The 16,788-nt window shown below is 42.9% G+C and overlaps 1 protein-coding gene across 1 annotated transcript in view; it reads left to right on the top strand.

Annotated features, from left to right (window-relative positions):
- LOC132867872 (cilia- and flagella-associated protein 44-like) overlaps nucleotides 1-16,788 on the top strand; it is a 46,394-nt gene that overhangs the window by 5,879 nt on the left and 23,727 nt on the right. Inside the window, exons 2-17 of the mRNA XM_060900843.1 lie at nucleotides 6,183-6,273; nucleotides 7,253-7,415; nucleotides 7,563-7,665; nucleotides 9,596-9,812; nucleotides 9,920-10,034; nucleotides 10,130-10,294; nucleotides 10,487-10,642; nucleotides 10,775-10,822; nucleotides 11,314-11,413; nucleotides 13,496-13,590; nucleotides 13,882-14,082; nucleotides 14,315-14,425; nucleotides 14,540-14,692; nucleotides 14,819-15,004; nucleotides 15,216-15,358; nucleotides 15,461-15,796. Of these exons, the coding sequence (XP_060756826.1) occupies nucleotides 6,215-6,273; nucleotides 7,253-7,415; nucleotides 7,563-7,665; nucleotides 9,596-9,812; nucleotides 9,920-10,034; nucleotides 10,130-10,294; nucleotides 10,487-10,642; nucleotides 10,775-10,822; nucleotides 11,314-11,413; nucleotides 13,496-13,590; nucleotides 13,882-14,082; nucleotides 14,315-14,425; nucleotides 14,540-14,692; nucleotides 14,819-15,004; nucleotides 15,216-15,358; nucleotides 15,461-15,796 (2,351 nt within the window). The 5' untranslated portion in view covers nucleotides 6,183-6,214. The remainder of the gene's footprint in view (nucleotides 1-6,182; nucleotides 6,274-7,252; nucleotides 7,416-7,562; nucleotides 7,666-9,595; nucleotides 9,813-9,919; nucleotides 10,035-10,129; nucleotides 10,295-10,486; nucleotides 10,643-10,774; nucleotides 10,823-11,313; nucleotides 11,414-13,495; nucleotides 13,591-13,881; nucleotides 14,083-14,314; nucleotides 14,426-14,539; nucleotides 14,693-14,818; nucleotides 15,005-15,215; nucleotides 15,359-15,460; nucleotides 15,797-16,788) is intronic.

The following is a 16,788-nucleotide window of genomic DNA, read 5'->3' as shown; positions in this document are numbered from 1 at the left end:
GTATCAGGTATTTATCCTCTCATGGATCATCATAGAATCAGAATGCTGATGGCTGCATTGTAGGTGGCTGATAAAAGACGTCCCAGACCCCCACCTCTGTTCAATGATGGCCGTTCCAGGTTGACAAAAATGAACGATCCTCTCTGGCTAAGATGTCTGCCAGTTTTCTGGAAGTCCTCTCATACTCCCGCACCAGTCGAAGGGATCTCATCCCAAAGTGCGTAGAAACATGTCTGTGAAGAATCTCAGTCATCCAGGTACATAGTAATCTGTGGTTGGTAGAAGAGAGCAACTGGACTTGCTTGAAGATTCTTGAAGACGTTTGGCCTCTCATCCGAAAGGCTTCCTCAGTTCTGTCTGACTACTAGGGAGTATCAGGTATTTATCCTCTCATGGATCATCATAGAATCCGAATCAGAATGCTGATGGCTGCATTGTAGGTGGCTGATAAAAGACGTCCCAGACACCCACCTCTGTTCAGTGATGGCCGTTCCAGGTTGACAAAAATGAACGATCCTCTCTGGCTAAGATGTCTGCCAGTTTTCTGGAAGTCCTCTCATACTCCCGCACCAGTCGAAAGGATCTCATCCCAAAGTGCGTAGAAACATGTCTGTGAAGATTCTCAGTCATTCTATGATGATCCATGAGATGATAAATACCTGATACTCCCTATTAGTCAGACAGAACTGAGGAAGCCTTTCGGATGAGAGGCGAAACGTTTTCAAGAATCTTCAAGCAAATCCAGTTGCTCTCTTCTTTCTACCAACCACAGATTACTATGTACCTGGATGACTGAGAATCTTCACGGACATGTTTCTACGCACTTTGGGATGAGATCCCTTCGACTGGTGCGGGAGTATGAGAGGACTTCCAGAAAACTGGCAGACATCTTAGCCAGAGAGGATCGTTCATTTTTGTCAACCTGGAACGACCATCACTGAACAGAGGTGGGGGTCTGGGACGTCTTTTATCGGCCACCTACAATGCAGCCATCAGCATTCTGATTCTATGATGATCCATAAAAGGATAAATACCTGATACTCCCTGTTAGTCAGACAGAACTGAGGAAGCCTTTCGGATGAGAGGTGAAACGTTTTCAAGAATCTTCAAGCAAGTCCAGTTGCTCTCTTCTACCAAGGACGTAAAACGCACTTAAATTGCAACCGAAATGAAACTGTTGCACTGAGTCCAGTGGGTTCTGAATGGACCGGCTGTTATTACCGATAGGAATTCCACCGGACATCAGACAGACAGGTGGAGAACACTTCAGAGCAAAGGAACTGTTTACATGGTAAAGTCAGTAGGTGGACTGGGTACAATAAACATCCACTAGGTGTGTGTGTGTGTGTGTGTGTGTGTGTGTGTGTGTGTGTGTGTGTGTTAGAGAGAATGTGGGCAGCAATGAGCACTGTTGCCTCACAGCAAGAAGGTTGTGGGTCAGTGGTGGCTGGTGAAAAAAATTCTTGATGGGGCTGGTGTGTGCCAGTAGATTTCCCTGCCTAGTCCAGTATAAGCATTCAAATGAACAGTCAGAAAATGACAACAATTCCACAATAATTTAATTTCCTTCTCAAAATCAGCAGTTTCACAGATAAAGTAAGGGTTGTTTTACAATCAGGGTACAAAGTTTGTGTCACAGGGGTCCAAAATTCAAACTGATTCAAACTGGTTCTTGTACCAGTTTTTAAGTGAAGGACAAGTTAAAGAACAGATTTCAGGTAATTTTTTGACATATGTGTATGGTAGTTTTGTGTAATCTGCTATAAGATGGGAGAAACAAATGAAGTGATTCTCGGAGAGGACTTTTTTTTTTTGACAATTCAGAATCCACTACTTCCATAGTGCTTTTAAATATAAGGCTGTAAGCTTTGTGTTAGTTGTCTCTAATATTTATGTCCCAATATCTTGACCACATTTTAGGATGAAAATAATCATTTTAGATATGTTATTTTATATTGAAGAATTAGCTGTCTCGGAGAGGACATTTTTTTGACACAATTACATACTAATTTGATCAAAATAGTCTAAAAGCTTACTGGCATTCAACATTAAAACTTAACTATGTTTCCAATGATATGGAACCAAATATGTGTTTTATGGTATAAAGAATGATTTAAGTGCATCCCTTTTGGAGCTACCTGTGGTCAAAAAAGCACTTTTTCTAAATGACACGAGTAATTTTGCTAAATATGACATATATTGCCATACATTCACCAAAAATAACGTTATCACCAAATTTTTTTTTTTTGCATGGTAAATAGAGCTATCACAGGGCTACAATAAACAACCAAGTTTATTTAGTCAAGCCTTTTGATATTGAAGATAATAAGTGTTAAATGTGATTTTTAGCTTGCGTACCCTGATTGTAAAACAACCCCTAATTAACAATTTACAGCTTTATTAGGCTCCATTTATGCTTTGGAAAGGAATGGTATCAAATACCGTTCCAATACTCAAGTTCTTGAGAGAAGTTTACAGCAAGGGTATGATTTCAGCTGAATCTATACATCATCATCATCAGATTTTCCCACTTGACACGTGGACGGTCATGGGGCTTGCAACTTAAATAAGTTGCATGATGTCCTTTTTGTCCATGCATGTTTTTATCAGTTGTCTTTTTTCAATGTTCCATATTTTCTCCATTTTACCCCAATTTCGCCTTTTATCGAATAGGACCTGTTTAAGGAGGAAAGTATTGTCCATTCTACATATCTGTGTTGAGTAAAGCTAAGCATGTCCTGGACTATAATTCACTCCACATTCTTTACTGTTCCCTGGTTTTACCGTACTTAAATTACTGCTCAGTGGTGTGGGGAAATACGTATAAATGTTCACTTCATGCAATAACTACAAAAAAGAGCTATAAGAATAATAGTGCTGGTTACCGAGATCATACTAATTCACTACTCTTAAATTCAAAATGTTTAAAATTCAGGGATATTATAGAATACAAAACTGCCTTAGTAATGTACAAAGTAAGGAATTATAAAGTACCAAGGAATATCCAAATAATGTTCTCGGATAGAGAGGGGGGCTATAATTTTAGGGGGAAATTGAAATTTAAAATTCGCAGTGCTAGGACAACGTTAAAAATGTTCAGTATCTCTATTTGTGGAGTAAAGCTATGGAACAGTTTGAATGTGGAGCTCATGAAATGTACAACTATAAACCAGTTCAAAAAAAAGGTATAAGGAACAGATCTTTATGAGGTATAGGGAGGAGGAATTACAATAACATGCTATTGATAATATAAGTATATATGTGGGTATGGGTACATATGGATAGATTATATAAAAAGTGAGTGTTTGTATATATATATATATATATATATATATGTATGTATAGTACATAACTGTGTATAATATATAAGCATAATATGCATAATTATGATATGGGTGTCTGTGTACTTATGGATGTGTATAGTTATAGGTATGTGTATATGTATGTACTGTATATATGTATTGTATGTGTGTATATATGCATAGCATAAGTATTTGTGTATATATATGATTTGATTTGGGCGATATTATACCATGTTGGTATGTCTTGGTATGTTTTTTTTTTTTTGTTGTTGTTGTTGATTTTGCTTTCTTTTGTATATATAGTTTATTATGGTGGAAAGTGACGTTTGATTAACGGTGGTATAGAGGGTTAGGATTTGATAAGTTATTTACTTCTTCCTAATCCTTTCCGAACATTATTATGTTATTGCCTTGTGGCTACGCTATTCTGTTTATGACGATGTTTTGATGATTACATTTTTTATTTTTATTTATTGTTTTTTTGTTTGTTTTATATCTTCTTTACTGTTCGGAATAAAGCAATCAATCAATCAATCAATCAATCAATCAATCAATCAATCAATCAATCAATAGTGGAGATGTTGAATATGGCAAAATTCTTCAATTCGTTGGTTCTGGGTCATCTCATGGAGAACCTGCCAGCAACCATTTTCCTAAGAAAACTGTTCCAAATAACGTCCAGTCTCTTGGCCTCTGCTGATGAGAGTTGCCATGCTTGGACACTATATAGTAATCTGCTCCGTACGCACGCGTTTAATATCTTTATATGTGTAGAAAGATATATCTGTCAATATATCTGTATATATCTGTATACAAATCAACAGTGTGTGTGTGTGTGTGTGTGTGTGTGTGTGTGTGTGAGAGAGAGAGAGAGAGAGAGAGAGAGAGAGTGAGTGTGTGTGAATGAGTGAGTGAGAGAGAGAGAGAGAGAGAGAGAGAGGGGTTTCTAAGGTGAGTGTGGGACTGAGTGATTGTATGGAGAGAGAGAGAGAGAGAGAGAGAGGTGGTGTGTGTGTGTCTGATTCTAAGGTGAACGTAAGATTTCTGTGTGAGAGAGTGACTATGAAATGAGGTGTGTGTGTGTGTGTGTGTGTGTGTGTGTATGTGTGTGTTCTGAGCTCGGTGTATTTCTGTGAAACGAGAGAGAGGGGGAGTGAAACACAGTGTTGACACTCTTGTGAATACAAACTATGACAAGAAAGATGTGTGATTATTGTCCAGTATGAACCAAAAGTCTAGTTTTGAACATCACCTCTAACCAGAGAGAGAGAGAGAGAGAGAGGTGGTGTGTGTGTGTTTCTGAGATGAGGGTAAGATTTCTGTGTGAGGGAGTGAAGGATTTGAAGTTATTGTCCAGTTCAGAACTGAGAGACAACACTAACCAAAACTAACAATAATAATAAAGAAAAGTTCTGATTCTGACCTGAGACCTCAAGTTTGTCACCATAGCAACCAAAACTTTCCCACATTTTCTGTGGCAGGGACGAAATTTCCAGCGCCCCAAAACCATTAAATTCGGCGATGCTGATTGGCCAAATATTTATTATTTTTCCCTAGCAACCATACATGGTTGGCTATTTCACTGCACTTCTGGGACGCTTTGCCGAGCGCTCAAGAAGAGAAATGATCCGAGTCTGCCGTATGGGCCAGCCGCCACTGTTCTGGGTTCAAGCCCAGTATGAAGTTTGCATGTTCTCCCTGTGTCTGCGTGGGTTTCCCCCATGCTCTGGTTTAACATGGGGCAGCTATGGCCAGAAGGTTAGGCTGAAGTTCCCTTGAGCGAGGCACCTAACCCCCAACTGCTCCCCAGGTGCTGTAGCATGCCCACTGCTCTGTTGATGTTGATGATGGAGTCTGTTCACTGCTTCAGATGAGTTAAATGCAGTGGAGGAATTTCTCTGTACTTGAGTGTCTTCTTTTGGCTGCTCCTGATTAGGGGTCGCCACAGCGGATCTTTCGTCTCCATTGCTCCCTGTCTTCCGCATCCTTCTCTACCACACCTGCCACTTTCATGTCCTCTCTCACCACATCCATGTATCTCCTCTTTGGTCTTCCTCGTTTTCGTTTGCCTGGCAGCTCCATCCTCAACATTCTCCTTCCCACATGCTCTGCATCTCTTCTCAGGATGTGTCCGTACCATCTCAGTCTCATCTCTCTTAGCTTAATTCCCAAGCTCTCCACATGTGCTGTCCCTCTGATGTGCTCGTTCCTTATCCTGTCCAACCTCCCATCGCAAACCTCAACATCCTCAATTCCACCACCTCCAACTTTGCCTCCTGTCTCTTCGGGTACGGTCTCCAATCCATACATCACAGCTGCTCTCACTACTGTCTTATACATCTTACCTTTCACTTTTGCTGGGACTTTCCTATCACAAATGACTCCCGAAACCCTTCTCCAACTGCTCCACCCTGCCTGCACTCTCTTTCTCACCTCACTATCGCAGCCCCCATTTTCCTGCACAGTTGACCCCAAGTACTTGAATTCACCAACTTTCTTTATGCCTACTCCTTGCATCTTCACTACACTCTCATCCCCATTCTCACTGATGCACATGTATTGTTTTGCTACTGCTCACCTTCATTCCTCTTCGCTCCAATGCATACCTCCATCTCTCCAAGCCCAACTCAACCTCCTTTCTACTTCTGTACTCAAGTGTATGTGTGATAAAGAAAGGCTTCGTGTGTGTGTGTGTGTGTGTGTGTGTGTGTGTGTGTGTGTGTGTGTGTGTGAGAGAGAGAGAGAGAGAGAGAGAGAGAGTGGACTGTGGCCCATGTATGGATGTGTTCTTGTGCTCACTGAAAACACTTGTTTCAAAATTATTAGCACCCCCTGTAATTTGGTGAAGACTGAAACTCTTATATTCTTGTGTTTGTGCAGATTTTCGGCAGAGTTTAAATTCAGAGACTGAAATGGCAGCCGAGTTTACAAGCGAAGAGTCAAGCATCCCACAGAACCTGCTGCAACTCTTGTATCCTTAAATATCAGATCTGTCTGTCTGTCTGTCTGTCTGTCTGTCTAACTAGCTACCTAACTAACTAATCACAACAATTCCAAAAAAAGTCAGGACGCTATGTAAAACTGTAAATAAAAACAGAATGCGATAATTTGCCAATCATGGAAACCGTATGTCTTTGAAACTAGTACAAAGACAACATATCAGATGTTGAAACTGAGAAATTTTATTGTTTTTTGAAAAATATATGCTCATTTTGAATTTGATGTCAGAACTGGTTTCCCAGACGATGGTTTTCTGAAGTGTTCCTGAGCCCATACAGTGATTTCCACTACAGACACGTGTCTGCTTTTAATGCAGTGTCTCCTGAGGGCCTGAAGATCACAGGCATCCAATGTCAGTTTTCAGCCTTGTCTCTTGCATACAGAGATTTCTCCAGATTCTCTGAATCTTTTAATGATATTATGGACCATAGATGATGTGATCCCCAAATTCTTTGCAATTTTACATTGAGGAACGTTATTCTTAAATTGTTGCACTGTTTGCCCACGCAGTCTTTCACAGAGCGGTGAACCCCTCCCCATCTTTACTTCTGAGAGACTCCGCCTCTCTGGGATGATCTTTTTTTTTTTTACCCAATCATCTTACTGACCTGCTGTCAATTAACCTAATTAGTTTGTTTGGGTTTTTTTAGCATTACACAACTTTTTCAGTCTTTTGTTGTCCCTGTCCCAACTTTTCTGAAATGTGTTGCTGACATCAAGTTAAAAAATGAGCATATATTTAAAAAAAAAAGCAATAAAATTTCTCAGTTTCAACATTTGATATGTTGTCTTTGTACTATTTTCAATGAAATACAGGGGTTTTATGATTTGCACATCTTCACATTCTGTTTTTATTTATGTTTTACACAGTGTCCCAACTTTTTTGGAATTGGGGTTGTAATCTAATCTACATATAAAATCATGAGACGCAATCCTTAACCATGAGCCAGGCATTCGTTTGGCTATGACTGCAAGCGACGAGGAAACCTCCACCTGCTGGACGAGGACACGCTGGCTTTCGTGGCTGGAAACATGTTGGTCCTTTTGGACATGAACACCAAAGAGCAGCGCTATATCCCCAGCTCTGGTGGAGGCGGCATTGGTGCCATGATGGTACTCTGATACTGTGATACCTATGACCAGATGTTATGCATAGTTTATAAAATGATAATAAAATAAGATCCAGCTGGATAATATCCTTTTTGTCTTTAAGTATTTGGTGCGTGTTTAATTCACCTCTCTTTCTGTCTGTGTCTAAAGCCTCATCCCAGTAGGAGCTATTTTGCCGTGGCAGAGAAAGGCGAGCAGCCTGACATAATCATTTATGAATATCCGTCACTGCAGCCCTACCGTACCCTCCGAGGTATTGTATAATACGTCAAGCTACCAAACTTTGGTGGTTATTTGTCATTTATCAAACTTCCACAGATAATAAATCAGTTTTTTTCCACATGAAAATCAGTTCCCTTAAGTTTTCTCCTTTATATAATATAGCTGTTGTAACTTAAGTACCAATAAAGCAGATTAAAAAAGTACAATGTGTATTTCTTGAATAAATAAACAATTTAATTGTTGACAAATTGCTGTTGTATATGAGATCACGCCCGGATCACCGCACAGGCTTCATATGGCTTCAGCCTAGGGGCCCCCATGCCCCCCGCCTCGCAGGGGGGCCCCCAGTTGGTCAAAAGAAAAAAAACCCTTCATATTCATTGGCTCAAAATGAATATTTAAATAAACGGACGTTGATTGGGTGAGGCAAATCCGCCTTCCATATATAAACGTTAGACGTCACGCACGACGTCACTCCACAGTTGAACAGTGAACATGTGTGACAGAAAATACGAGAGCGGTGCTCAAAAGCGCAAGGCGCAACGGCAAAAAGCCCAACGTGACAAAGCTCTATTGAGCAATATACCAAAACTAACAGGGTTTTTTAAACCTAATGAAACCCAACTGGCAAGTGCAAGTCATCATGACACTAGCGTAGCAAACGCTATGTTAGCTGCAGCTGCAGCCAGTAGTACTACTAGCTCTGGTGAGGGTGGTGGTGGCCGGGGGGGGGCTACAGCAACTTGTAGCCTAGGGGCCCCTGGCCATGTTAATCCGGCCCTGTATGAGATCACACCACCCAGTCATTGTTTATTTGTTTGGATACTTTCAAAATCAAGCATACATTTGCTGGTTTCTCCAACATTTCTTACCCTGCCTTTAATGGATTTTGTGGACTCACTGAAGTGATATTCTGCATTTAAGAGAAAATGTAAGATAAATGTAATGATGATATCATGTAAGAAAAAAAATGAAATACCATTTGTGTCTTAAAAAGGTACCGTACAATAAATGTGGGTTTTTTGTTTTTTTTGAGCCAGAAACCAAATGGTAATGACGGCTGTGCTGAAACTCATCAGCGCTGGTGTAATAATTGACAAAGTTACCATTTTTATAAAACAAAAGCATTTTATGGGTTGAAAATGGCTCAAAGCAGCATCTCCTGGTTAACATCATTCTCAACCTTGAAAGGCAGGTGCAGATGTAGAATCGACTCTTTGGTACTTATCTACATCATGGAATTAAAAAATTTTTTTTTTTAAAGTTAAACGCCCTCTAATCAGAGGTGGATGGCCCACCTCCCCAGTCTATGACCTTGAGTAGCAGTCTATGAAACCACACTCATTTTCAATTATATGTTCGTTGAGGGGGCGGCACGGTGGTGTAGTGGTTAGCGCTGTCGCCTCACAGCAAGAAGGTCCGGGTTCGAGCCCCGTGGCCGGTAAGGGCCTTTCTGTGCGGAGTTTGCATGTTCTCCCCGTGTCCGCGTGGGTTTCCTCCGGGTGCTCCGGTTTCCCCCACAGTCCAAAGACATGCAGGTTAGGTTAACTGGTGACTCTAAAGTGAGTGTGAATGGTTGTCTGTGTCTATGTGTCAGCCCTGTGATGACCTGGCGACTTGTCCAGGGTGTACCCCACCTTTCGCCCGTAGTCAGCTGGGATAGGCTCCAGCTTGCCTGCGACCCTGTAGAACAGGATAAAGCGGCTAGAGATAATGAGATGAGATGAGATGTTCGTTGAGACTCATCATTCACAGGAGTTTATGCCCCCTTCCTTAGTGACCCACCCACCCACCCACCCACCTCTCAGCCTCTCCCCCTTCTTCCCAGCTAATTGCCTACTTTTTAGCATTTTTTGAAATTATGCATTGGGTGGAGTTGAGCTTAGACCTAGGAGTGAAGTTACACTTTAATAATTGAAAAATAACTGACATGAAATTGTTTGTATTGTTGTGTTGAACAGGAGGCACGTGTAAGGCATACAGCTGTGTAAACTTTAATAATGATGGCACACTGCTGGCGAGCGTTGGAGGCGCTACTGATTACATGCTGACCTTATGGGACTGGAACCAGGAACAGGTGGTGCTGCGCTATAAGGCCTTCTCTCAGGACGTCTACTGCGTCACGTTTTCTCCGTACAACCCGTGTCAGCTCACTACCGCCGGCTCAGGACACATCAAGTCAGAGTTGACGTGTTACTGTGAATGTTCAAGTCCATGCTTTTTAATGCTAGTAGTCGTCGTACTGCTGCTGAGTGTTTAGCGGAATTGTGCTTGCTGGTTTTTAGGTTCTGGAAAATGGCCGACACCTTCACCGGTCTGAAGCTGCAAGGCATGCTGGGAAGGTTTGGAAAGACCCCTCTGACAGATATAGATGGCTATGTTGAGCTCCCTGATGGGAAGGTGTGTTTCCTGACTACATGCTTATACACACACACACACACACACACACACTGCATCTATGACATACCTTGTCTTCCTGTTTCTCTCTCCATCAGGTGATCTCAGGTTCAGAGTGGGGAAACATGCTACTATGGGACGGCGATCTGATAAAGGTCGAGCTCAGACGTAAAGACGGACGCAACTGTCACGCAGGGCCGATACATCAGTTCGCTCTGGACGAGGGCGAGCTGATAACTGTGGGCGCAGACGGAGCGGTCAGGGTGAGTCGCCCCAACAGGGGCTGCTGGTTCTGCCTCTGTCTGGCACAAACGTGACTCTGGGGCAACATTAGAGGAAAATCTTTGTTTGGGTTTTTTTTTTTTGGTATAAGTATTCATACATACAAATGCATCTAAGTACACAGGTTTTTAAAAGTAATGTGAATAATACAGTAAACAATATGTCTGTTATAGACCTGGGACTTTGAAACCATCGATACAGCAGACTGTATGGATGACAGCGGCCTGTTTGAGATCAAGCCCATGAACGAGTTGATCGTAGGCCGCAATGTGAATCTTTCCTGCATGGTCAGGAGCAGCATCCCACAATCCAGTATCTGGTTTGCACAGGTCTACATGCTTTAAACTGTCACTTTAAACTCAATCTGAGCACAAATAATCCTCTTTTATCCTCTGTTATAGCATTGAAGCTGTTTTGCTGTTTTAAAGTTTTGTAATATAACCTTTTGTGTCATTTTTCAGGATTCTAATGGAGGAATCTGGAAACTGGACTTGTCATTCTCTAATTTAGTGAGTTTTTATCCCAGTTGGGTGCAGGGAAAAAGACAGAGGTGTGTGTGTGTGTGTGCGCGTGCGCCAAATAAGGAGAAACGGTTACAAACATAAATAATAGGCCTATTTGATGGCATATTGAACAGATACTTTTCTCTTAACTCAGTAAAAATAATTGTTCAGTCAGTGCACCAGAAACCTGCTTTTCTCCATTCCTCTGGTACTGCCGTGTTTACTCTCTGAAATTACTGTGGAATTAAGTTCATTAACCCTTACAGAAGGAATAGACATGGATATGGAGAGCTGATCTGTTTTACATTTAGTTTTGCATTAATGATGACATTTAATGTTAACTGTTTAATAGCAGGGCAATTATAATATTATTTTAAAATGTGGGTGGGTTGTAGTTTGGACATTCCTGCCCTAAAGTCTCTACATTCAGGATGTGTATTGCAATCATATTATAGCAGATTAGACTGGTGCAAATGTGTGTGTGTGTGTGTTTGCAGAGCCGGTCGCCTGAGTGTCTTTTCTCATTCCACGCTGGTGCAATTAAGGGAATGGATGTGTCTGGATTCAGTCACCTGATGGCCACCACTGCGTTAGACTGTAAGAGCAATTAGACTTTTAACAGGACTCAAACTACCCTAGACTGTTCCAAGTGGAGTTTTACGTACCGGAGTTTTTTTTCCACCCGATAGCTAGCTCTTCCCTAACACACAACAAACAAGAGCACGTGAAAGCTAGCATGTTCTTGCTTCAAAACACGCATGGCTATCACCACCTTTTTTTTTTTTTAAACTGCTGCTCATGTTGCAGATAAGCACTTGGGCCAAAGTGCTATCTGCTTTTTTCTGTATAGAGAGCGTGCACGTGACATCACGAGGTCATGTGATATTTGTTTATCCGCCATTTTGGACGGCAAGGTCGCGCCTAGAACTTAGACGAACCCGTTCTAATTATCAAGTGTGTGGGAGTAGATCTTTCGAGAATGGTTATATCTTGTTCAGCATTTGGTTGTACCAATAGACAGGGCCAAAAGGAGGGCCTGTCATTTTATAGATTCCCCGCAGACAAGGAGAGACGCGCAAAATGGGTGTCCGCTGTGCGAAGAGAAAACTGGTACCCCAGTTCTACCAGCCGAATTTGTACTGAACACTTTATATCAGGTAGGTGTAATCTTCTAATTCAATACTCCTAGTACATCTGTTAAGTTGATTTTCGGATTGAATGCATACTTAGAAACTAGACAGTCTGTAACGTTTAAAATGGCTATGCCTAGCCCTACTACCCTGGCCTAGTCTATGACAATGTTTTATCTTTTTGGCTCATATATGCCTTTGAAAGGCCAATCCATAGTAGGGATGGCAAAAACTAAAAAAAAATCTTGACCAACCACCGAGCCTCATTAGCCGGTTAAAGTCGGTTAACCTATGAGTTTAAACAGGGATGCAAACGGCGGATGCCGCCTTTTTCACGGCTGAATCGTGCAGATCCGATTTTTTTTTTTTTTAGGGGGGGCGTTGGAGTGTCTGAATAATTTCATCAAAGTAAATTCTGTATTAAAATTACTAAATGAGCAAATGCCGTTACAGTCCATGAAACAGGAAGTATAAGTATGAGAAGAAAACAGTAAATCAGAAAGCTGCGCACATTTGCACAGCTTCCGCGCAAACGTGCGCAGCTTTCTGATTTACTGTTTTTCAGACAAAAACATACATATTTACAACCCTGTCATTATCTGGAACTGAGTTTAGATTTCCAACATTCTTACGATAAAACGTCCTGCATAGTCTCTTTATGATAAACGTCTTAATGCCACTTACCCGTGAGGTTATCAAGTAGACATTCTTCTTCGGAACCTTCCAGAGGTATAGTTGAGAGACCCATCCTGCAACAAAATATTTATAAGCTTCCAGGCTCTTGTAAGCTTTGAGGGCTTTGCCAGTGTAACATGATTCATGATTAACGAGAAAATTGTAAATGTCATGGTAGGCCAGATCGGGCAAATCGCCGGCACCGCAGCTCCGAATTTCCCTGAACAAGGATTGCGGCAAGTTGTACAGATCTGCAATCCCCAACCTGGAACACTTTTTCATGTAACGCTGCCTCACGTCACCTTCAAGATGCTGAACAAACTTAGACAAGTAATCGCGCGATGTAGATGGGGTATTTTCCGAATTTTCTTGGGGATTACTCCCTGGATCCATTACGCTCACGCAAGGTAAACAATCCTGATGCCGTCCAATATGGCGGAGTACACACGTGCGGGTCACGTGACTGCACATCCTCTATACATGAGCTCAGAGACGTCCCCTGATTGGTTACTCGCTTTGACTAACATGGGAAAGAGTAATACCGTCCCTCCCACAGAGCAAACATGGCCACTTATGCTCTCTTGGATTTCTAGCCATCACTGACTGTGGCACTGGTGGGATTTGTAGTCTCACAACAACGGTGTGAATGTTTTTCCGTTGTATTATTTGAGAGTCCAGTCCTGACCAGGATAAAACGGTTAATGAAGATGATCAAATGACTAAATTTATATTTTAGCTTTGCTCTTAATAGAATGTTTTCATCTCTATTTCCCACCATGTTATATCTTATTATAACGTGTATATTGAGATCTGTAATATTGTCAGATTTGTTACAGGCTTTTAGCACACACACAAATTTTCCTCTTTGTGACAGGTTCAGTAAGGATTTTTGACTTCCTTTCCAACAAGGAGCTTGCAGTCAGCCATTACGTACAGGGCGGAAGCACTCTCACCTGGGCCCCTCGTACAGTATGGACACTAAATCATTTCACATCTCACACAACTCATGTCTGTTATTTCCTTTAACACCTGTTTGACATTGGCCCTCTCTTTTGATTTAACTACAATTGAAAATGGAGAGAAAAATACAAGACATGTATTTAAACATTGATTACGGAATAGAAATGGGCCTTCTAGTGCTTAGAGAGCCTTCTGACGGATTTAGGACTAGCAGAAATGTAAAAAAAAAAAAGAAGTGACATTTGACTGAGTTACGTTAACTAGCTGTCTGGACTGTATTCTCTCTCTCTCTCTCTCCAGGTGTGTGGTGGTGAGAGTCTCCTGGTGGTGGGCTTTGAGGATGGCGTGGTGCGTCTGTTGGAGCTCTCGAAACCTCAGAGCCTGTATGCCATTTCAGAAAGCAATCTCTCAGAGCTTTGTCTCAAACAGGCTTTCAAACCCCATGATGCATCTGTGACAGCCATCTCCTACAAGCACGATGGGCAGATCATGGCTACTGGGGTACGGGCTCTGTGTGTGTGTGTCTCATATAGCTCTGTGTTCAAATCATACTGAAAAGGGCCACCAGGGTGTGTGTCTCACTCTGTGTCTGTCTGTTCCTCTCTTTCTCCCCGTATCTCTGTCTCTCACCATGTGTGTCTTGCTCACTGTGTCTCTGTCTCATTGATTTCCTCTCGCTGTGTGTCTTTCTGTTAATGTGTGGGTCTCTCTCTCTCTCTCTCTCTCTCGGCAGAGTGTGGATGGCACGGTGTTCTTCTTCTCAGTAGGGGACAGCTATGAGCCAGTCGGCTTTGTGAAAGTGCCAGGACCGGTGCAGGGTCTGCAGTGGGCTCCTCAGTCACATGTGAGTGAGTATGTAGGGAGAAGTCCAGCACATGGTCATTATATGTTTTGCTGGTATCTGATAGGAAATTTGTGTGTGTGTGTGTGTGTGTGTGTGTGTGTGTGTGTGTTCCAGGAGAGAAACGCTCTTTTAGTTACATGTCAGGTGAGTCATGTGGTGGAGATCGAGGCTCCTGATACACTTGGTCCTGTTACAGGAAACACATACTATCTGCCGAACCTTCCCATCAGGCACTTCTGCTTCCAGAGCATCAAATCACGCATTAAGGTCAGCAACAGGCCGAGAGAAATAAAGTACACACTGTGTTCATTACGCATGTCTTATACTTCATTTTCAGTGTATTTTCTTATATATATATATAAAATGTATGTGTGTGTGTGTGTGTTGACCCAGAGGGATGAAGAGATAGCCCGAAGACAGGCCATGAAGGAAAAGAGACAGAAAGAGGCAAAGGATCAGGAACAAACTCCAACAGAGGAAGAGGAAGAGGAGCTGCCACCAATCTGCATCCCCGATACCCCCAGTCCCCTTCACTGCACCTTCTACTCCACTGAGCCTGGAGCATTCTGGCTCTCTGTGGTACACACACACACACACACACAGGCGCACATACACAAAATGCACCGACATCTTTTCATTCCTTTTTGGTTTTTATTTTTCTTTCACACACCTTTTATTTATTGTCTTTTTTTTTCTCTTTTTTTCTTTGTAATATTTTGTTTCTGTCCTTTTCCTCCTTTAACTTATTTTTTGTCTTTGCTTCCCCCCCCCCTCCCCCCCCCCCTCTCAGGGAGGCTATGACTCAGGGTATCTGTATCACTGTAAGTTTTCGGAGCAGCAGTCTGTGGACCTGTCAGAGAGGAAAGATGAGCCGTTCGCTCATGTCCCAATCCAAGATGCAGATCGTAACCCCATCCTCACTGTCTGCTTCTGGTACACACACACACACACACACACACACACACACACACACACGCGCGCACACAGTGAATCTGTTTTCTTGTGTTTGAATCCCCTGCCTTCTGTCCCCCTCAGTGAGGCGAGGCAGCTGCTGTTGTGTGGGATGCAGGACGGCAGTATCCGGGCGTATCCTCTGGAGTCGGAGGACCTGCAGCCGGTGCACATGCAGGCGTACTGCACGCTCAGTATTCATGACAGCCAGTATGGAAGCCTGCAGCAGCTCTGTATCAGCCACGATGGCCGCTTCGTGCTGAGCACCGGCGCAGATGGAAACATCTTCTCATTCAGGCTGCTGGAGATGGAGGAGCTGGAGAAAGTACTACAGAGGGAACACGCTAAAGTGCCCTCACCGCGCCTCATCCTGGACACGGAGCCTGTGCCTGTGGATATAAACGACCCTGCTGCTTACAGGTGTGTGTGTGTGTGTGTGTGTGTGTGTGTGAGAGCTCTTTTGCTTACAAAAATACCCAAAGGGCATAGAAGGGGAATTGCAGGGGAGATAAGTGCAAGTCTTCAGTGATGTGGGTTAAGTATTAGTGCAGTGGTGGAGAGAGGTGAGGTCTCGGTTCATGGAGCTCCCACAAGATGTCGAGGGGTGGTGCTGCTGCGTCGTGGTGAGGGGAGTAGCTCTTGTCTACTGAAATCTGCTCCAGTCAAACAGCAAGTCAGTCTCAGCATAAAGAGGCATAGTACTCATTGTCATTGGCTGTCCATCACTAGCGATAATGACTGCTTCATTAGGATGTGCAGAAACACAAATGGGCCATGAGGCTCGCACCAAAGCACACCAAACTTATTCTCCTTTCCTAATGAAGTAGTAAAATAAGACAAACGATGTTGTGCCCCCATCGTCTTGTCTCTCTGGACCTCCAGACCTGATGCCAAGTGGTGCACCAAAGTGCCACTGACCTGACGGGTATGGAAGGTTCCCTGCAGTAACAACTGACTTGCCACTTAAGCATGCCGCATGCCATCAGGTGGTGTGCCATTGACCCTGTTGGGTTCTTCATCCACATTGCACCGAAAAGTGCCCTGCTGCCAGTGCCTTATTGGTGATGTACTATTTAACCCGTAGCTGGAACCCAGGCAGGTGCTACCACTCCGGGTCCGAGCGGAACTGGGAGCAGTGGTGATTTAAAGGGTAACTCCACTTTCCTCAATACTCAAGTCCTCCTGGACCTGAGACTCACCACTGGTTGCAGTTTAAAGTCATACCCAGGACTAAAGGCATAGTGCCCTTTTATACTCCCCTGATGCCGCTTGGATGGTAGATTAATCTGCCTCTCCAACCATGCTGAGTTAGACAGCCCCGCCCCGTGCTGTGTGGCTGCTGCTTCCCTCAAGCGGTGGTGCTGAAGTGGCGTGGTCGTCTCCACGCTGTAGAGCAATTCCAGCGTTATGGA

The sequence above is a fragment of the Neoarius graeffei genome, chromosome 19 (assembly GCF_027579695.1).
Source record: "Neoarius graeffei isolate fNeoGra1 chromosome 19, fNeoGra1.pri, whole genome shotgun sequence".
NCBI lineage: Eukaryota > Metazoa > Chordata > Actinopteri > Siluriformes > Ariidae > Neoarius > Neoarius graeffei.
Note: the sequence above shows the minus strand (reverse complement) of the source record. Positions and strands in the feature narration are given on the sequence as shown.